The sequence below is a fragment of the Canis lupus genome, chromosome 25 (genome assembly GCF_048164855.1).
Source record: "Canis lupus baileyi chromosome 25, mCanLup2.hap1, whole genome shotgun sequence".
Taxonomy (NCBI): Eukaryota; Metazoa; Chordata; class Mammalia; order Carnivora; family Canidae; genus Canis; species Canis lupus.
The window spans coordinates 44270647-44292212 of NC_132862.1; the positions used below are offsets into that span (position 1 = coordinate 44270647).

Consider the following 21566-nt stretch of genomic DNA (forward strand, 5'->3'; position numbering starts at 1 on the left):
AAGGTTGGAAGGCAACCCAGAAGTGTGGACACTCTGTTCCATATCTACTCTTGTTTCCCACCAAGAGCAGCAGGAGGGGGCATGCCCCGGTCCCAGCTCAGCCCCAGGAGCACGGGGGTACAGATTACCTGGTCCCTCTGCCGATCGGAGATTGAAGACAAAGCTGCCAGCAGGCTGCTCAGCAGCCTGGCGGTACCACAGAGGGAAGTGGTCCATGGTGAACACACTGTCCTCATCCTCAGGAGTCAGGAACTTTCTGCAAAGAGACAGATTTGGTACCTCCCCCACCCAAATCAGGGAACATTCTCTTTTGTCACACAAGGTCATCTTGGCTGGGAGAGATTCATCTCTGCTTTGGTAGAGTTGCCGGCAGAAAATATAAGCCCCTAACTGTTTTACCCCAGACAATATTCCTCAGCAATTCCTGCTTTTTCCAGAATCAAATGCAGTTGCACCCGATGGCACATTAGTAGCTAGAAGAGGTATAGAGCCTGTACTGTGAAAGGAGACTTTTTTTTTTTTTTTTGTAATGAAAACTCCTTTGCCTGCTGGGTTTATTTCTTTTGGATATAGCCTAATTTCTTTTTGTTTGACTAATTGGCATGTTTGAATGGGGCAATTTTATAGTGAACTCTATCACAACACTAATAGAAGGGCATAAATTCCCCCAAAATGTTTACTTCAAAAGTCATTGCCTCTAGGGTTTAGGATGCATTACGAGTTATCTTTTTCTTGAGCAGCTTTACCTTGCTAATTATGGTTTTGCATTCCCTGAACACACAGCAGCCAGCAGAAGGAGTGTTGGTTCAGAAGCAGAGTGGGAGGCGGGGAGAAGCTGGTTTGTGGATCAAAAAAGACACTGGATAACCCACAAGGTGGATAATTGAAATTTGATTTTAAGAGTGGTTGGCTGGGCAGCCCAGGTGGCTCGGGGGTTTAGCGCTGCCTTCAGCCCAGGGCGTGATCCTGGAGTCCCGGGATCGAGTCCCGCGTCGGGCTCCCTGCATGGAGCCTGCTTCTCCTTCTGCCTGTGTCTCTGCCTCTCTCTCTGTCTCTCATGAATAAATAAATAAAATCTTAAAAAAAAAAAAAAAAAGAGTGGTTGGCTTATGTATTCCAGAAGCTACCTGCCTTGTTGCACAATTGCTGGCTGCCAGTCACAGCATGGGCTAGGTGAAGGGAGCCCTCTGGAGTTGCATGGTGTCTGTGCGGCCATTCGTGGTGGCTGCATTAGTAAGCCAGGAGGGTCTCTCTGTACTGAGATTTCCATCTTCCATACTTAGAAGCCTTTCAGAGAGGGTGCAGGGGAATGCTGAGGATGCCTTCACCCCCTTCCTGCCAGGTGTGGTTCACCCTGTCCAACTTTGGCCAATGAAATGGGTATGTGATTTTCTTAGTGGGGGTAGAAGTTTAAGGGGATGAGGAAGTACAAGTGGGTGGCCCACTGGAGGGGTCGTGAGTGTGGGGAGGTCAGCTCCCCACACTGTTTAAGGCCTTCGGGTGAATCTACAATTCACCCACCAGATTCAGTCCATTAAATCATTTGCTGTGTCTCTAACAGGGCCAAGGAAAGGGTTAGCGAGGCAGAGTGTTCTCCTCTGTTCACCTCTTCTGGCAGTGAGGGGACGTGGGGAGAGGAAAAGCAACTAGATTTGTTTTCCTAGAAAGCCTCCGCTTTCTAGCAAGTGTGGGTCTGTCAGAGTCCTGGAAGAAGCTCAAAGATGGCTCTGTGGCCGTGTGCTTGCATTCAGGGAGAGGAGCAGTGAGCAGGTGCGAGGCCAGGACCGTGCAGTGCCTCCTCAGCCCTTCCCCTCCGAGTGCCTGGTGGCCTCTGCCTATTTGAGTCTCCTGGTTTGCAGAGTGCAGGGGCTCTGCTCTCCCGACCCCACCCCCCAGCCCCCTTCTCTGGCTCCCTTTGCTGAGGACACTCCACAAGCTGACCTCCCAGAATCCAGGCTTGGCTGGGAGCAGGGTCTCTCAGCTTCAGCACTATTGACATTTTGGGCCAGACAATGGTTGTGAGGATGTTTAACACCATCCCTGGCCTCTGCCCCACTAGATGCCGGTAGCAAGTGCCCGTCCCCCAGCTGTGACAACTAAAAATGTTTGCACACATTGAGAAAAGTCCCTGGAGTGAGGGTGGGGGAAATCAGCCCCAGTTGAGAACTGCTGGCCTAGGGGATGTGTAAGTTGTCAATAAAGGAGGGGATGCAGCCAAATGATTTAGCTTGTTGCATACAGATTGGTCCCAGGGGTAACAGCTTCTGGGTTTCCCTTTGTGGAAGTGATTAACCCTTACAACCTTAGTGTCCTTGCCTGTTTGGGCCACTGTCCTTTCTCTCCTGGGGATGCCTCCAGGATGCATCTAAGCGTGGTAGAAGTCGTACTTTTCTGATGCTCCCAATCTGCAAACCACAACCCTTCCACTCTCTGTGCACGCACCCTCCCACCCCCCCACCCCACCCCTGATGCTGAATCTGCCTGCCCACAGGCTGTAGGATCACCCTGCAAGGATCACCCTCCCGGGGTACTCAGCAGGACTCACTTGTCGGAGACCTTCTCAGAGCCCACAAACAAGCTGCTTCTGAGGAGGCCGGCCCGGGTGCCCAGGAAGGCCATGTCCACTGCTTGCTTGGACTCACTGTAAGGTAGACAGAGCAGGTATCATTACCACACAGTGCAGCGACAGGTGTAGGAAGGGGGCACCAGGAGCCGGGGGAAGGCCTGCAGGCCTCTACTAGTGCCTGGCCTGATCTACCTGGTGGTGAGGGGCAGGGTGCAGGCAGGCAGACTGGTTGTTCAGGGGGTTGCACACACATGCACTGTCCATCCATGGTGAGCATGTTTGTTGCATCTGGTCAACCTGGTGCCCCTGGGAAGCACCTTCCTTTGTTAGTGGGGTCCCCTGGGGCTCTGCCTTTATGCCCTTTTTTTTTTTTCCTTTTTGCTCCTAACATGTCCATCCAGGTTTTGGGGAGAGTTGGCTCTGGAAGACAGAGGAATTCAGGAAAAGAGATGTTGTCTTGGGACCTCCGGAATGGGAACTTCTCATGACCAACACTTATAGGACACTTCACGGTTTTAAAAACTTTTTCACATGTTTACCTTCTTATTGAAATGTGAAAGGAAGAAGAGCAGACGCTATCTGCACTCACCTACATGAACCCAGTGGACTTAATAACCTTGCCAACAAGATTTGAGAAAGAAGGGATCCCTGGGTAGTGCAGCGGTTTGGCGCCTGCCTTTGGCCCAGGGCGCGATCTTGGAGACCCAGGATCGAGTCCCATGTCGGACTCCCAGTGCATAGAGCCTGCTTCTCCCTCTGCCTGCGTCTGTGCCTCTCTCTCTCTGTGTGACTATCATAAATAAATAAAAATAAAAAAAAAAGATTTGAGAAAGAAAATCCATTAGCTAGCTGGAGTGTAACTCTACTTCCACGATGATAGCACCAGCATGAGAGTCATCAAGACAATGGTTTAATTTATTTCCTTTGGATAAATAATCAGAGGTGAGATTGCTGGACCATATGGTAGTTCTATTTTTAGTTTTTTGAGGTACCTCCAAACTATTGTTCACAGTGGCTATACTGTTTCACATTCCCACCACTCTACTACCACTCAGGCACTCCTGATGCAATTCTTTATTCAAATGTAGTAGAGAATAATCGAATGAGACTCCTGCACCCATAAATCAGCCTCAACAATTACCAGCCCATGCCAATCTTATTTCATCTATAGCCTCCCCTGGCCCCTCAACTAGATTATTCTGAAGCAAATCTCAGATATCATTTCATTGGTAAATATTTTAATTTCTATCATTAAAATATAAGGCATGAAAACATCTTTAATGCCATTATCACACCTAAAAAACTCCATAATTCCTTAATAGCATCAGATAATACAATAATCCACAATCCTTTTTTTAGCTTATTTGAATGAGATTCTGACTAGGGTCCTCAAATTCATGTCTCATTTCTTTCCTCTCTTTCTCTTCTCTATCTAGATCTAGAGCCAGACATTTATATTTATTGAACTATAATCCACTTGCCATATGCTTCATCCATTTGAAGTGTGCAGTTATGATTTTTGTATATCCACGGAGTTGTGCAGCCATCACCAACCAGCCTATTTTAGGACATTTCATCATCCCCAGAAGGAACCCCATACCTATTAGCAGTCACCTTTAGTCACTTTGAACCTTTCTCTCTCCTCTCTCCCTCTCTTCTCTTTTCCTTGCAACTTATTTGCTGGAGTAGGTCATTTGTTCTGTAGAGCTTCTGCTTTCTGGGTTTAGCTGATCATGATGCTGTGGTGTTATGCTCTCTTGTTCCCTGTATTTCTTATAAACCAGCAGTTAGACCTACTGGCTGGATCAGATATAGTTTTGAATTACTATAAGTGGTGTGTTCTTTGTCAAGAGGCACCCACTATCTGATTGACTAGAGGTTGCAAAATAGGGACATTGCTTGATTCCTTTCTTATTTTATTTGTACCTGAAATACTTGTATAAAGATAAACTTCTCAAAAAAAAAAAAAAAAAAAGATAAACTTCTCCTCATCAATATTTGGTTATCCTGAGATGCAATTTGTACAGGAGAGGCAGGATAAATAATTGAGTGCCTGCTTATTCACCAGTTTTTAGAATGAGTTGACTTCCTAACATCTTCTGAAGATGACCAAAAGGTTTTTTTCCTCCTCGGTATCGTTATGAACACAGGATATAAACACATTTAATATGTTTTAATCTGTTGTAGTTGTCATTACTTTTACTGCTCCCATTGTCCTATCTTTAACCAGTAAGAGCCACTTCATTTTGGTTCTGGGGTCCCCCTGGCACAATGTCATTAAGTCTTCAGTAACTTCTTCCTTCTGATTATGACAAGATGCTCCTGGATTATTTTGTACACTTCCTGCCCCTGTCCTGAATCAGACATTTCTCCAAGGATTGCTGACTCATTTTAATGAGGACTTCTTAATTTGCACATTGAAAGTCCACAATCCAGCTCTGGGGTACTCATTGAGGTTGGTCTTTTTGGTGGTCAGGGCCAGGATATCCCTTTTGTTTCTTTCAGAGAAAACACATCACAAGTTCATTGATAGTTCCAATTCATATTCAGCAGTACATCTTCTTTGATTTAAAAACTTTGCACCTCTTTCTTCATTTGCTGAAAACCTTGCTTCCTAATGACATTAACATAATACTATTTGCTCTATCCAACTATATAGTTTGAGAAAACAGTGTCAATATTGTTTCTAGCAATGTGGTTATTGAACACAGTTTAAGATTTTATTTATTTATTGTTTATGGTTCAGTTTTCAAGTCCCTTGAAAGAATTCACCTATTGTTATGTCATGAACTTGATATATAACTAGGTTTATTTCATTTGCTTTAGAATTTTTAGAGCTTATTTTTTGAAATCTGATTTTGTTTTATGATGATATAAAGCATTTACATGGTTCCAAAGTCAAATATGCAAAATAGAGCATATTCATAAGCCTGTCTTCATCCCCATTATTTCACTCTGCCTAAAGTAATCTTTTTTATTTGCTTGTTTATTGTTCCATTACAAAAATATATGTGCACATATGTATATACATACTTGCATCTATGTTTATATATATGTGAGTAACTATGAAAATATATTTGCATCTCCTCCTTTTAAATAAATAGTGATGGTATTATATATACTTTTCTCCATTGGTGAGACCATTCCGTTGCAGCATATAGATTTCCCATTTTTTACAGTTACATAGTATTCCATTTTGGGGATCTACTATGGTTTATTTAATGAGGCTCCTACTGACTGATTTAGGTTACTTATTTATTTTTAAAAGATCTTGTTTATTTATTCATGAGAGACACAGAGAGAGGCAGAGACATAGGCAGAAGGAGAAGCAGGGTCCCCATGGGGAGCCCGACGCAGAATTGGATCTCAGGAATCCGGGATCACACCCTTAGCTGAAGGCAGATGCTCAACCACTGAGCCACCCAGGAGTCCCTGGATTTAGGTTATTTTCTGTCTTTCACTGTTATAAATGGAGCTGTAACAAAAAGCTTATGTATATATCTTTTCTTATTTTTACTAGTATATCTTTGGGATGCATTCCTAGAAGTGATATTGCTGAGTCAGAGTGTAAATGCATATGTAGTTTGTTAGATATTATCAAATTGTCCTCTACAGCCTTTGAGACATTTTGTATATCCACTGGCAATATATAGGAGCCTGATCCCCCCACAGCCTTGCCAACCATGAACCACAACAAACTTAGATGGTTATCAATCTGATGAATGACAAATATAATCTTGGTATACTTTAAATTTGCATTCTTTTTATTATGAGCTAGATCGATCTTTTTTTTTTTTTCTTCATATATTTAAGGACTATTTTTTTTTTAATTTATTTATGATAGTCACACAGAGAGAGAGAGAGAAGCAGAGACACAGGCAGAGGGAGAAGCAGGCTCCATGCACCGGGAGCCCGACGTGGGATTCGATCCCGAGTCTCCAGGATCGCGCTCTGGGCCAAAGGCAGGCGCTAAACCTCTGCGCCACCCAGGGATCCCCTTAAGGACTATTTGTATGTGTTCTCTGAACTACCCATATCTCTTGGTCCTTTTTCCTATAAAGTGGTTGGTTTTTTTACTTCACTATTTTTGAAGCTCTTCATTTATTGTGAATATATGATGTAGGGATAGTAAGCTTTTGTTTGTTATATAAGTCGCAAACATTTTTTTGGTTTGTCATTTCTGTTTTCACCTTGCTCACGTTTTTATTTTTGCCAAATAAACATTTTTATGCTGTTTAATTTGTCAGTCATTCTTTTATTGCTTCTGAATTTTGAGTCATCATTGGGAAAGGTTTCCTAATTCCTAGATTTTAGAGCAATTGACTCATTTTTTAATAGTACTTATATGGTTTCATTTTTTTTTTTACATTTAAATCTGAGTCATTTGGATTTTATCCAGGTGTACAATGTGAAGAAATAATACAATTTTATCATTCTCCATATGGCTCTCAAACCAATTATTAAAGAGTCCATTTTTCTCTCATGATGGTCTGACATGATGTCTTTCCACATGCATTTAGATGAATTTCTGTATTTTTAAAAAGATTTTATTTATTTATTCATGGGAGACAGAGAGAGGCAGAGACATAGGCAGAGGGAGAACTAGGCTCCCTGTGGGGAGCCTGATGCAGGACTCGATACCAGGACCCCAGGATCATAACCTGAGCCAAAGGCAGATGCTCAATTGCTGAGCCACCCAGGTGCCCTAATTTCTGGATTTTCTATTCCATCCCATTGGTCTGCCTTTCTAGTCATGTGTCAATACTACACTTTATAGAGATTTTGTCATACTGTTTTAATACGTTGGTAGGACCAAACTTCCTTTGTTGCTTTGCTGTTTCTGGAATTTCTTGACTCTTATTCCAGATAAACTTTATAATCCATTTACCTGGATCCAGAAAAATAGTGATGACATTTTTATTGGGATTGTTATATTTATAAATTAACTTAGAGAGTATTAATGTCTTCATGATGTTGATGCTTTCTACCCAAAAAACACTGAATATATCTCCCCATGTGTTCAAGTCAACTTTTGTGTCTTCCAGGAATATTTTGTAATTCTTCTTATGTAAGATTTAGGGCATATTTTATATGTTATACCCAGGTGTTTCATTACATTCTGTTTTTTGCCCTCTTGAATATGTTTTTATCTAGTTTTTGTTTGCATAGATTAAGGATATTAATTTTTGAATGTTCATATTGTAACCTGCTACTTTACTAAATTCTCTTATTGTTTATAGTAGTTTTCCTATAAATTCTTTTGGGGCTTCCAGATACATAATCTTATCACCCTCTTAAGCAGAGATAATTTACTTCACCCTTTCCAAATCTCATTGCTTCTATGTGCATTCTCTTGTCTGGCTACATTGACTGATACTTTCTGACCTTGTTAAATAGTAGTAAGGATATGGGAATGCCTGTCTTAGTCCTGTCTTTAGTTGAGAGAGCCTCTAGCTCCACTCAGATGTTGACTTTCAGGCTTAGGTTATTATTATTTTTTTTTTGAAGATTTTTATTTTTATTTTATTTATTTATTATTTATCTTTAAAAATATTTTTATTTTTATTTTTTTAAAGGTTTTATTTATTTAATCGAGAGAGGAGAGAGAGAGAGACAGAGGCAGAGACACAGGCAGAGGGAGAACCAGGCTCCATGCAGGGAGCCTGACGTGGGACTCGATCCCGAGTCTCCAGGATCACGCCCTGGGCTACAAGCAGCGCTAAACCGCTGAGCCACCCGGGCTGCCCAAGATTTTTATTTTTAATAAAATAATCTCTACACCCAATATAGTGCTTGAATTTATAACCCTGAGATCAAGAATTGCATGCTCTGTAACCTAAGCCAGCCAGGCACCCCTGGTCAATTTTAATTTTATTGATTAGTTTTAAAAAACATGCATGGAGGGCAGCCCGGGTGGCTCTGCGGCTTAGCGCCGCCTTCAGCCCAGGGTGTGGTTCTGGAGACCTGAGATCGAGTCCCACATCAGGCTCCTCGCTTGGAGCCTGCTTCTCCCTCTGCCTGTGTCTGTGCCTCTCTCTCTGTATCTCCCATGAATAAAATCTTTTTTTTTTTTTCATGAATAAAATCTCTAGGGGATCCCTGGGTGGCGCAGCGGTTTGGCGCCTGCCTTTGGCCCAGGGCGCGATCCTGGAGACCCAGGATCGAATCCCACGTCGGGCTCCCAGTGCATGGAGCCTGCTTCTCCCTCTGCCTGTGTCTCTGCCTCTCTCTCTCTCTCTCTCTCTCTCTCTGTGTGTGACTATCATAAATAATAAATAAAAAAAATTTAAAAAAATCTCTAAAAAAATGCATGGATATTAATATTTGTTCAAATATCTTTTCTGCATCTATAAGGGTAATTATACGATTTTTCCCCTTAGCTTTATTAATATGCCATTTTATATTAATTCTCCAGGTCTTCTTTTTCTAATATACATCTTGGTTAAGAATATTTGTTCTTCAGTGTCTCTCAACATTAAAAATGTCTCTGGCTAATTTCTGAACTTAGAAAGATGAAGATCATGTCCTTCCTCTCCAAACCAATGATCCAATCTCCTATGCCTCAGAACCAGGCTGCCTGGTTTTGACTCTGGCTTCACCACTTGTGAGGCATATGACCTTGGGCAAGTTGCTTATCTCACTCTACCTTGGTTTCCTCATTTGTAAAATGGGAATAATGATAGTACCTATATTGTAAGGTGGTTATGAGGCTCATTAGTTAACATACACCAAGTACTTAGTACTTGGCCTGCTATATTCTCTTTGTGTTCTCTAGTTTTATTTTGTATAGGTAATACATTTACATGGTTCAAAATTGTACCAAAAAATTATACAGTGAGAAATGTCCCTTACATCCCTGTTTTAGTTACCCATTTTCCTAATGAGAAGCAACCAATGAGAACTCTTTCCCATTTGGCCTTTCATAGATGTTTTATATACATACATGTACAGATATCTGTGTTTTGCTTCCATTTTATAGAAATGGTATACTGTACACAGTGTTCTGCATCATGCTTTCTAAAATAGGTGATTGTTTCATATAAAATTCTGTTGTTTTCATTAAGATAGCATTAATTGAGTGTCCAGGAGAGGTTAGACATCTTAATGATGCTAATGTTGAATCTTCCTATTCAGGAACAAGGTATAGTCCGCTGTATTCTTGACCTCATCAATTTCTTGCACCCTTCCAACATGCATGTGCACACACTTGTATACACACACACTCACACAAGCCATTCATTTCTGCTTTCTACCTTGTCCACTAAATATGATGCCACTAGGTAAAGGGAGTGAGGAAATCTAAGGCTCTGGGAAATACCAAGGAAAGACCAAGGCCAAGTTTGTATTTCATAGTGTCTTGACTTTACTTCCTGGAAACCAGGTCTTGATCTGCTTGAACCACTCTTTCCAGGGTACTTGGCAAATGGACTCAGACAGCTACAGCCCAACCTAGAGAGAGGTTTTCTTGGAATGGAACTACTCCAGTGTGGGTAGGGGATCTGGACCTACACCCAGAGGGACCTGCACTTGGTGCTTTTCCACGGGGGTGTGGGGGAGCAGCAGCATGTGTGGGGTGTGGAAGCTGTGCCAAGTCCCTGCTTTACTGGGTCCATGTGAAGGTAGCTCTCACTCCCCCAATGTCTTCCCACTGTCATCACATTCATCTTGGACCCAGTTGTCTCCTGAGCTGTCAGCCAGGTAGTGAGAGGGACCCTGACAGCCAAGGGAATCCTGGGGGTTGGAGCTGCTTCTCTTTTCAGAACCCTCAGCCCTACCCCGAACATACTCAGAGGCGTTGAGAGCCAGCGCTGTCCAGTAGGCTTCCATGGGGGCTGTAACCACCGCATCAAGCAGTACCTCCCGTACCAGCTCCTCATCACCTGGGGGCAGAATAAAAGATCAAACCACTTATGTCCTCCATGATGATGAAAACAGCTCATCTGCCCTTGTGAGGAACCCCGAACTTTAGGAATTGGGATGTGCCTCATAAACAAGTATCTGGGGCTTGTAAAACTATCTATGTAAGCTTGAGGAAATCGTGTTGCCTCTCTTAGCCTTCACATCTTCAATCACAAGCAATATGTGAGTAGAACTGGTTTCTAAGGCCCTTCTCAGTTCTGGTATTCTGAGATTAGAACCCCTCAATGACATCAGACCTTGACCTGAATCCAGGCCACCTCTCTCTCTGCTGCCATCAGTCTGCAACTTGATCATCACCCTCCCAACACACTGGCCTTTTGCCAGTTCTATGAATTTGAATTTGCCTCAGAGTCTCTGTGCATGCTGTTCCTTGGTCTGGATGCTTTCCTCCTACTCTTTGCATGGGTGGCTCTTTTCCTCCTCTCTTTTTAAAAAAAATTATTTACTTTTATTGAGGTAAAGTCTACATTAACTAAATCAACTAATTTAAAGTATACAAATCTGTGGAATTTCATACATTCACAGTGATTTGCACCATCACTTCTGTCCAGATCCATATTTTCATCATCCCCAAGACAGATCCTGTACCCTTGAAGGCACTTGGGTGGTTCTTTTTCATCCTCAGCATAAATAACACTGTCTGACAGAGTTAGGGGTGATAAAGGATCCCATACAGCATCCTATTCATGGCACTTGCCACAGTTTGGAATAACCTACATCTACATACACATGCTTGCTTCTTTATTGTGTGGCTTCTCCACTGGATTACAAGCTCACTGAGAGTAAGGGCCTCGTCTATTTGGGTCCTCTCTGCAGCTTTAGTGCCCACCCCAGGCCTGGCACAGAGTACATACTTAGTACAGATTTACTGATGGAATGAATGAATGAGCTAATGAGTGCCTTGTTGGGCCAGCATGGGAGGCAAAGTATTCCTTTGGGGTGATACTTATGTGTCAGGATGACCAGTTTCTCTTCCAAAGATGAAGAAGTGGGACCCCACTGAGGCTGTGGCCCTGTGATTTCACCAGTTGCATCTGTGTTGGGAAATTTAAGATTAGCCTGAGAACCAAGCACTGGAAAACACTCACAGACTACAAGACACCATCTGTCCAAATGTTCCTTTGCTGAGATGAGGACTTCAGGGTAAAGAGCATTAGCTACTGGTTTGGCGGCCTACTGCTAGGTGGTGATAGGGGCAGATCTATGGACAGGCTGATGCCCTTATACTATGTGTCTCTTTGGAGCCCTAACAGTGCCCAGGTGAAAGAGGCTTACAGTGATCCCAGTCCCTGACATGTGAGTATACTCATGCTGCACAGTGCCAGGAACACTTAGACAAAGCTGGTTCTGATTTTTTCTTTGAAAATCTCTCTGTTTTCCCTAAGCCATGGGTGAGTTCAAAGGATAAGGCTAATTGGCAGTAAGTAAATTCCTCAGTGGCTCAGCCATGAAAAAGAGTGAAATCTTGCCATTTGGAACAACATGGATGGATCTAGAGAATATTATGCTAAATGAAATAAGTTAGTCAAGGAAAGACAAACACCATATGATTTCACTCATATGTGGAATTGAAGAAGCAAAACAAACAGAAAAAAGAAAAGAACAAAACATAGACTCTTAACTACAGAGAACAAACAGATAGTTACTATAGGAGAGGTGGGTGGGGGGACGGGTGAAACAGGTGATGGGGATTAAGGAGGGCACTTATGATGAGCACTGGGTAATGAATAGAATTGTTGAATCACTATACTGTACACCTGAAACTAATAGAACACTATATTAATTATGCTTGAATAAAAAGGTCAATAATAGTAATGAATGTAATAAAATGTCAGTAATTCAACACTTAAAAAACACATCAAGAGCTTACTTATCAAGGTTAGTGTTTTTTTATGATTTTACTTTAAATTTGTTTATATTGATAAGTGACACATTAAAACTCACATGTAGTCAAATTTTGAAAAAAAGGAAAGGAAAGGAGAGACAAGAAAAGAAAAGGGTAGAAAAGAAGAGAAGAGAGAGGAGAGAAGAGAAGAGAAGAAGAAAAGAAGAGAAGAGAAGAGAAGAGAAGAGAAGAGAAGAGAAGAGAAGAGAAGAGAAGAGGAAGAGAAGAGAAGAGAGAAAGTCCTCTTTGGGTGGGGTCAGCACTCACACTCCAGATCTGGGTCCTGTCCTGTCAGAAAGCGGACCATGGCCTCCAGCTGGCCGAGCTTCCGGTGGTCAGGGTCGATATCTGTGATGCAATAGATCCTGGGGCCCAGGAGAGTCATGTTAGCTCAAGAAAATTTCATCTTTCTCCCTTTCATTCTCTTGTCCTCACATACAGTGACCTTCTCACTTACCAATCACTGGCCAAGGTCAGATCTGGGTGAAGCAAGTCATGCAAGCCTGGAAGCAAAGCTCACACTCAGTAAGAAGCTCAGCCACTGTTGTGAGGTTATACACCTGACTGTTTACAAACAACTGCCAGGCAGCTTCTCCAGAGAAGGACTGGGTTTTATTCTTCCTTGTTCTCAGCTCAGAGTAGGAACTCAACCAATAGGATGGTGTTGGATTTGTACAGATCATGCCTTTGTCCATGTTGCTCCTGCTTTTTCTGAAATGCCTTTTCTTCCCATTGCCTCATGTCCAAATCCTACCTATTAGGGTCTCTCTCAAAGGAGCTAAGACTTTGAAATCAGTGATTTTGGCTTCATGGGCTTCATTGTACCCAACTAAGCTAAGTGGCCAGCCAAAAGAAGAGCCCAGAGATGGCCCATGTATGTTTGGTATAATCTCTGTAGCTTCATGCTATACTGACACTAACCGTGTACCCAGTACATGTTTGTGGATTGAATTAGTAAGGAAAAAATGCCCTTCTGAGCACCTACTCAGTCCTAAAAAATAAATAGGTGCTCAATTGGGGTTTGTTAAATTGCAGGAAAGGATGATGGAAATGCCAAGGGGGTATTTGTGGAGTCATTAAAAGGGGTACTGGATTGACATAGACTAAGGCAAATAGCTAAAGGGTGATGCTCCTTCCCCCACAGTAAGCCTGGCCAAGTCTATAGTTCTAAGCTTCTGGGTCACTGCTTGGTCTCACCCACAGAGGTGGGTGAGGGATAGCACCCTCTGCTCCCTGAAGTAATGTAATCTGAGAATATCTGGGTACAGGAAGAAAAGTATAGGAAGGGAGAAGGCACCATAGAGGCTCAGGGAGTTTGATCATTTTGGGGACAGTGGAAGACAGAGAAGGAGAGAGATCCAAGAACATGAACATGTGTTGTGAAAGGGTGAATGCAGGGGGCAAAGAGGGTCTGCCAGGGACAGCTCCAAGAAAAGTCACATCTATGCTGGGACGTGAAGAGTGGGTCCAAATTAGCTGAGATAAGAGGGTGGGCACTGGAAAGGAGAGCATTTCATGGGTGAGCACAGCACATGGGAAGACCTTGAAGCATAGTGCAGGAAGAAACGACACACACCCACACAAAAAAATCCAGAAGGCCACTGAAGGTCCTTTAGCAATGACACAATTTGATCTGGCATTTCTAGATAGGACCCTCTAGCAGAGATTTACAAAAAGGAAGAGGCAGGGAGACCAGTTGGAAGCTGCTGTGGTTGTTCAGGAGAGAGGTGACAATGACTAGGGTGGTGGCAGAGAGACGGAGAGATGAGATGCACTCAAGAGATGATAAAGAAGAATGGACAGAATGTGATCATTAGATAAAACACTTCCTGAGACATCTTGAGCCCTGGATATTGGTTTTATGCTCTCAAGGTGCTCAGGCAGCTAGGAGTCAAGAAAAGGCTGGTTTGAGGGGGTGGGGCCCTTCTCTCCCATCCTTCCCCACCATTTCTCACTGCCTCTCTCAGTTCATGTCTCATAAGATCCCTGCTATGGGTTGAGTTGTGTCCTCCAAAAAGATATGTTGAAGTATGAACCCCAGTCCTTGTGACTGTGACCTTATTTGGAAATAGGGTCTTGGCAGATGTAGTCAAGTGAAGGTGAAGCCATCAGGTTGTGCCCCAAATCCAGTATGCCTGTGGTTAGAGACCCACAGAGGGAGGAACCCTGTGATGAGGACAGAGGCTGAAGTCAAGGAATGCCTGGGTCTACCAGGAGCCAATGAGGATCCCACCCTGGAGGTGTTGAAGGGGACACTGCCTCCAGAACTACAAGAGAATGCATTTCTGTTGTTTAAACCAGCCAGTGTGTGGTACTTTGCTGTGGCAGTCCTAGCTAACAGCTACAGATTTTTTCCTTTGTTCTTCTCGGCCTCCTCTGTCTGAAGTTCAGCTTTGTTCAGAGAAACACATCCCTTCGAGGCCCACCTCCTCTGGTCCAGCCAACTATCCACAATGGCAAGTCCTAGGCTTTGCCGGCTTTGACAACTGACTGGCAGGTCCTGCAGATCCACACAGACCCCCACCTTGCCAGGCAGCCCTGCTCTGAGAGTCTGCCCTCAAGTCCGGGACCCGGGAGGCTCTGGCTCTGCCACAGGGTGGCCTTGCTCAGGGTCCCACGAGAATCCGTGTCCCTCTACACTGCCCATCAGTACTTGGCACAGACCCACCGTCTTCCGCAGATGTGTTCCCCAGGAGGATGTATTCTCCATGGCCCCGGGACAGCACCACTCCCAGACTGTGGGGAAAACAGAGAATATACATACTCAGCAACAGCAAGAGCCAAGCAACGTCCAGCCCACCTCCTTGGCCTCAGTGACTTGAAGTTTATGAGCTTTCCACACCAACAAGGGGCATGCATGTCAAACCCCTTGCCGGTTGTCCCCTCTAGAACCGTTCTCTTTTCATCATCGGCCTTTCTTCCTGAGAGAGACCCTGTAAATTCTATAGTCCAAGAGCACCCTCAGCTCCCATTTTAGTCAAGATTCATCCCAAACATCTCAGGGACCTTCTGAATCGTGGAGAGGTTTCTATGTTCACAAAGTCCTGCAAATAGGGAGCCCTTTCCTGCCTGTTGAGCCCCACCGTCCTTCCTCTCTCTCCTGGTAGAATATTGCTTTCCATGTTTGCTGAAGATCTGAATTCCTTAGAGAGCTTTAAATGGTACTAGTGCTGAACCCCATCCCTGAAAATCTGAGTCCATTGGTTTGGGTGGGGCTGGGGCATCAGCAGTTTTGCCAAATTCCTCAAGTATTCTAATGAGTAGCCCAGGCTGAGCACTATACTTTATTGAGAAATGAGGTAATTCAGAGATAAAGGCTATATGTTTCCTAATCTGTAAAATGCCTCAATTGAATACAGTTGGAAGGAACCCAAGACGTTTTCAAATTTGATCTTTCATCTTACAATCGCTTACATTGCATGGCTTTAAGATCTTTAAGTAGATTATGTGTTTTACCCTCACAAAGCACAAAGAAATACCTCCATTCTTGGCCTTGTTTTCAAATCAAGAATCAAGGGCAAAGGGCAGTTAAGTAACTTGACTAAGGTCACACTGCCTATTAGAGGTGGGGTTGAGACCCAACTCAGGCAGTCTGGCTCCTGACCCTGCACATTAGGATCATAGGCAAAGCAGGTCTAGACCTCAAGTTTCCTGAGGGCCAACCTGGGTTTTTTTCTATTACTGCAAAATTGCCAACTAAATGTGCATGGGTTCATCCCCAGACCTGAAGGTTCTGCCCTGAGTTGTTGGTATTTGTGTCCCAACCAGCCCTTCCCCTTCTGTATAACACACAGGCCCCTTACCTGAAGGGTGTGTCACTGATGTCTGTGAAGAAGTAATCATTGGTCAGGAAAAGAACTCTCTTCTAAAAGAGGAAAGAAAAAGTGCTTGATGAAGAGAGGAGCACCTGACCAGGCCCCCTACCTCCTCACATGATGCCTTGGGGTTTCATTACCTCTGTACCACTTCCCTCACCTCTGACCCCTGGCTGGGACCGCATGCACCTGCCTCACCTCGTTGACGCCATCAGCAGGCCCACCATCGGGCCTGGCAAGCTGCAGCCATGGGGCTGTCTGATCAAAGGGACCAAAGTCTCCACCTGCACCAATCCCCTAAAAGTGGCTGCTAGCCACGTAGGGCTCTTCCTTGAAACGTGCGACTGAGGAACGGAAGTTTTAAGTTTTAGTTGAGTTACTGCAAATTGGAATTTAGATAGCCAACGTGGCCAGCATAGGACAGGGTGGCTGGCGATGTCAGGGCTCATAGGGGACCGGAGAGAGGCCACCAGCTGGTGCTAAAAGCTTCTGGAGCTCCTTTGTGTAATGACTCACCTACAAACTCCCCCTTTCTGGAATACAGCTGAGGGGGAGGAGGCACCGGTCCCCCCTCCACTAAACCCCTCCTGGGGCCACATCACCCTTTTACAACTCCTTTTTCCTTGCAAAGCTGCCACCTTTTGGGTTGAATTTGTGTAAGCGAGGGCATCATGGAGCATACACAGGGCCGGGCATCAGGCAGACCCGGACTTAAGGCCAGCTAGCTGTTCACAAGCTGTGTGCTGTAGGGTCAGCAGCATCACTGCTCTAAGCATTAGAGTGCTCGTTTGTAAGTCAGAACTAAGGACAGCAGCCTGCCTAAGGTCACTGAGGTTGTGTGTTGCTAGTGGTGGGGGTGGGGCGGTGGGGGGCGGGGAGCAGGATTTGCTCTGGGCTCTGAAGCTCTGTGCACCTTTCTGTCTGCAGACCCTAGTTTAGGACCCTCGAAAAAGCCACAGGTTGGAACAGACCCCAGAGCTGTTCTTACTCCCTTCACTTCTCTCTGCTTTTCTTTCATTTCGGAGATTCAAGTGTCAGAAGGGGATGTTGTGGGAGTGGGATGGCAACAAAAGGGTTTGTTTCTATAGGAAACTAGTTTTAGACCAAAGCCTAGTGAAGCGCTCTCCAGGGCTGGCCTCATCCCTCGGCTGCCCTCTGCTGTCTCTGCCTCAGTCGGATCCTCTCTGCAGTATCCCTCCAGCACAGCGGTCCTGCGGCTGTGATGGTCTTGGGAGCCTCATATTCCAAGGTGGGGCTGGCTTGACTGTTGGAACTGAAGATCATCTTTTTAATTTTTTCTTTTTTTATTTATTAAAGAAAAAGGCAAAACGCACAGATCTTAAGTGTATTCCTCTAGTATTTTTTTTCCTCTAGTATTTTTGATAAATGTACACAGCCATGGAGTCACGTCCCCAGTCAAGATAAAGAGTGTTTGCATCCTCTAAAATCTCTTTGCCTCCCTCCAGTCCATCCCCGCCTCACCCTTCCAAGGGTGAATTGTTCTGAATTTGATCACCTTTGATTAGGTCTAGCTCCTTTGGATCTGGCTTCTTTTGCACAACATCATGTCCTTAAGGTCCACCTGTGTTATTACGTGTGTTGGCAGTGCGTTTCCTTTTGCTGCCGAGTAGTACTCCGATGTGTGCGATATTAGCTTGCCTTTACACTCACCTGTTGATGGGCATCTGGGGTGGGTTTCCAGGTGGGGCTATCATGAATAAACCTGCTACAAACATTCTCGACCAAGTCTTCCTGTGGACATGTTTTAATTTTGCTTGATAAATAACAGGAATGGAATTTCTGGGTCACATGCTCAAAGTATGTTAGCCTTCATAAAAAGCTGCCAATCTTCCAAAGTTGTCTTTATTATACTTCCACTAGCAGTGTACGAGTTCCAATTCCTCTACATCTTTGTCAGAATGTGATGTTATCAGTCCTTTACGTTTTAGCAGAGGGTATGGACTGGAATCTGATTGCAGTTGAGTTTGCATTTCCTCGATGACTAATGATACTTGGTTTCATATGCTTACCAGTCATGTGCATGCCTTCATTTGTGAAGGGTCTGCTCAAGTATTTTGCCCATTTCTTTTATTGGGTTGTTAGTCTTTTTGTTAACAATCTGTAGGAGTTCCTTATGTATTCTGCACACAGTCTGGGCCTTACTTTTTCATTTTCTTAGTGGTGCCTTTGATGAGCAGAACTTACTGTTTTTGATGAAGTCTGGCTTATCAAGTTTTACTTTACGCTTAGTTCTCTAGGTGTTTTGTCTAAGAAATCTTTGTATAACTTCAGGTTGTAAAGATTTTCTCCTATGCTTCCTTGTCGAAGACTTACAGTTCTAGCTTTTCCCTTGAAGGCTATGATCCATCTCAAATTAGTTTTTCTCTGTGGTGTAAGATACGGCTCACTGTTTATTTTCTTCATACATTTATTCAGTAGTTCCAGCACCATTTGTTAAAAAGATTTTCTTTCTCCATTGATTTGACAAGCTGTCTTTGTTGAAAATCAGTTGACAATATGTGAATTTATTTCCAGATTCTCTTTTTGTCTATTCTTGTGTCAATACCACTCTGCTTGGCTACTGTAGCTTTATAGTCAGTTTTGAAATCATGTAGTATGAATCATTCAAATTTGTTCTTATTTTTCAAGGTCATTTTGGGCATTTTAGTCCTTTGCATTTTCATATAAATTTTGGAATCACTTTCTCCAGTTTACTTCTTATTCTAGATCTAGAAGAAGTCTGTTCAAATTTTGATTGGGAGTGAGTTGTATTTACAGATCAGTTTGGGGAAAATGGATGGCTTGGCAACATTGACTGACAACTTGTAAACATGGCTATATCTTTGTATTTATTTAATTTTTTAATATTCTTTCCACAACGTTATCTAGTTTTCAGTGAGGTCATTTATGACTGTTAAATTTATTCCTAAGTATTTTATATTGTTTGATGCTATTGAAATTGGAACTTAAAAATAATTTAGTTCTAATTGTTTGCTGATATACACACACACATATGTATATATAAAATACAATTGATTTTTATAGTATTGACTTTGTGTTCTGTCAACTTGCTAAATTTACCTGTTAGTTCTACTAGTCGTTTTGCACATTCTTGGAATTTTCTATGTAAACAATCATCTCATCTGTGAATCCAGATAGTTATACCTCTTCCTTTCTAATTTTTGTGCGTTTTATTTTGTTTCCTTGCCTTATTGCAGGGATAGATCCTGGCAGAGTCCAGTGCAATGTTGAACAGAGCTGGTGAAAGCAGACATCCTTCCCTTGTTCACACTTTTAGGGAAATTGTTTAATAGGAAATTGTTTAATATTCCATCACTTAAAGTTAGCCTTTCATAAATGCCTTTTATCAGATTAAAGAAACTTCTTTTCATTTCCATCTAAATTTTGTCAAGTGCTTTTTCACCATCTATTGAGATGACCATATGGCATTTCTCCCTTATTCTGTTAATGTAATGAATTACACTGATTGATTTTTTTTGAATGTCAAATTACCCTTACATTCTTGGGATAACTCCACCATGTGCTATTGTTGCCATTTATCTTACACTTGTGTAAATGATCAGCCCTACAATACAATGTCAAAATTTTTGTCTAATAGATGTTTTTTTGAACTAAAACGAGTAAAAAAAAGTCATATTAATACACACATTTACCATTTCCAGAGCTGTTTGTTTCCTCATGTTTCCCTATGTAGATCTGAATTTCCATCTGTGTCATTTTTCTTCATCGTAAAAAACTTCCTTAAGCATTTCTGAAAGCATTTCCTATAGTTCAGGTCTGACAGTGATAAACTCTGTTCTATTTTTTATAAGAAAATGTCTAAATACACATCTTTTTGGAAGGATATTTTCTCCATACTAAGACTTTTGGGTTGACAGTTATTTTTCCTTTTGACATTAAAACGTTTTATTTTATTGTTGTTGATGACAAGTCAGCCATCATTCTATTATTGCTTTCTTCTAGCTTCTTTTAAGATTTTCCCATATTTTTTATTTTCAGCAGGTGTATTATTGTGGGTTTAGGTGTGGTTTCTTTTTCTTTTTATCTTGCTTGGGGTTTGCTGAAATTTTTATATCTTTTGGGTGATGTTTTCCACCATATTCAGGATATTTGGGGCATTCTTTTTTTCAAATATTTTCTGTTCCATTCCTTCTCCCTCCTTCTGGGACTTCAAGGACACATTTCAGACCGTAAGTAATGGAGGGATAATTTTTTTTCAAAATTTTTTTTTTTTGTTCGGGACACCTGGGTGGCTTAGTGGTTGAGTGTCTGCCTTCAGCTCAGGGTGTTATCCCAGGATCTGGGATCGAGTCCTGGATCAGGCTCCCTGCATGGAGCCTGCTTCTCCCTCTGCCTGTGTCTCTGCTTCTCTCTCTCTGTGTCTCTCATGAATAAATAAGTAAATCTTAAAAAAATTTTTTTGTTGTTCTTCACAATGGTAATTTCTATTTTTCTGTCTTCAAATTCACTGTCCTTTTTTCCCTCCAATCTGCTGACAAGCCCATCCAGTAAAAATTTAATTTCAGATATCGTACTGGTTGGTTTTAGAATTTCCACTTGGTTCTTGTGGTGGTTTTATACTGTATCAAGTTAACTAAGCTGGAACTACACTTCCAGACTCACTTCCCTGTGTGGTTCCAAGTTAGGGCTGGCCAAAAGAGAAGTTTGCATGAGATTTGTAAGGCAGAAGTGAAGCAGCAGCCATTTTACATGCTAAAGGTAAATATAGCATATCAAGCACTGGCAGCTTGCTCTGATCTGTTGGCTTACCTTCTTGGCATGAGGCAGCAGCCAGAATCAAAACTTCCCCAGCTGCCACTGGATCTCCTCATTCAGTTTCCCTGAGATCTGAGCCTGGTGATTGTATAGCTCCACGTGAAGGGCACTAGCTCTTTCTTGCAGATCACCTATACCATTGTGGTTAGAGGTAGTAAGAGAGATGTAGGTTTCAGTTGTTCTCATGGTTCTTATTTTTCCTCACGGGGTTCACTTTGTTCTTGTTTTCCCTTGCATTTCATTCAGCTTTCCTTTGAAACTGCTGGCCCTAGTGACCTATGATGACTTCAAGCTCACCACTAGATGCAGAGACACCAGCCTTATAGACTTCTTTACCAGAAATTACAATCTCATAACATTTAACTCCTGGAATAAGACCCTGTACTCATATCACTTCTAGTGGACCTTCTTTCATGATCAAACCCCAACCATTTCTCTGCTGAGATTTTTCCATCTAGTCACTCATTCTGACCATCTTTTTTTAAAAATTTCTTGTGCATATTTATAATACCTGCTTTCAAGTCCTTCTAATTCCACCAGCTGGTCATCTCTGGCTGAATTCCTAAGACTTCTTTTTCTCTTA

At 42.7% G+C, this 21566-nt stretch overlaps 1 protein-coding gene across 1 annotated transcript in view; it reads right to left on the bottom strand.

Moving 5' to 3' along the window:
• The window catches only part of CACNA2D4 (calcium voltage-gated channel auxiliary subunit alpha2delta 4), a 123976-nt gene that overhangs the window by 57956 nt on the left and 44454 nt on the right, over positions 1–21566 (bottom strand). Inside the window, exons 19-25 of the mRNA XM_072797433.1 lie at positions 16175–16236; positions 15040–15107; positions 12829–12874; positions 12639–12736; positions 10353–10446; positions 2546–2641; positions 129–256 (exon numbers count right to left, since the gene is read on the bottom strand). Of these exons, the coding sequence (XP_072653534.1) occupies positions 129–256; positions 2546–2641; positions 10353–10446; positions 12639–12736; positions 12829–12874; positions 15040–15107; positions 16175–16236 (592 nt within the window). The remainder of the gene's footprint in view (positions 1–128; positions 257–2545; positions 2642–10352; positions 10447–12638; positions 12737–12828; positions 12875–15039; positions 15108–16174; positions 16237–21566) is intronic.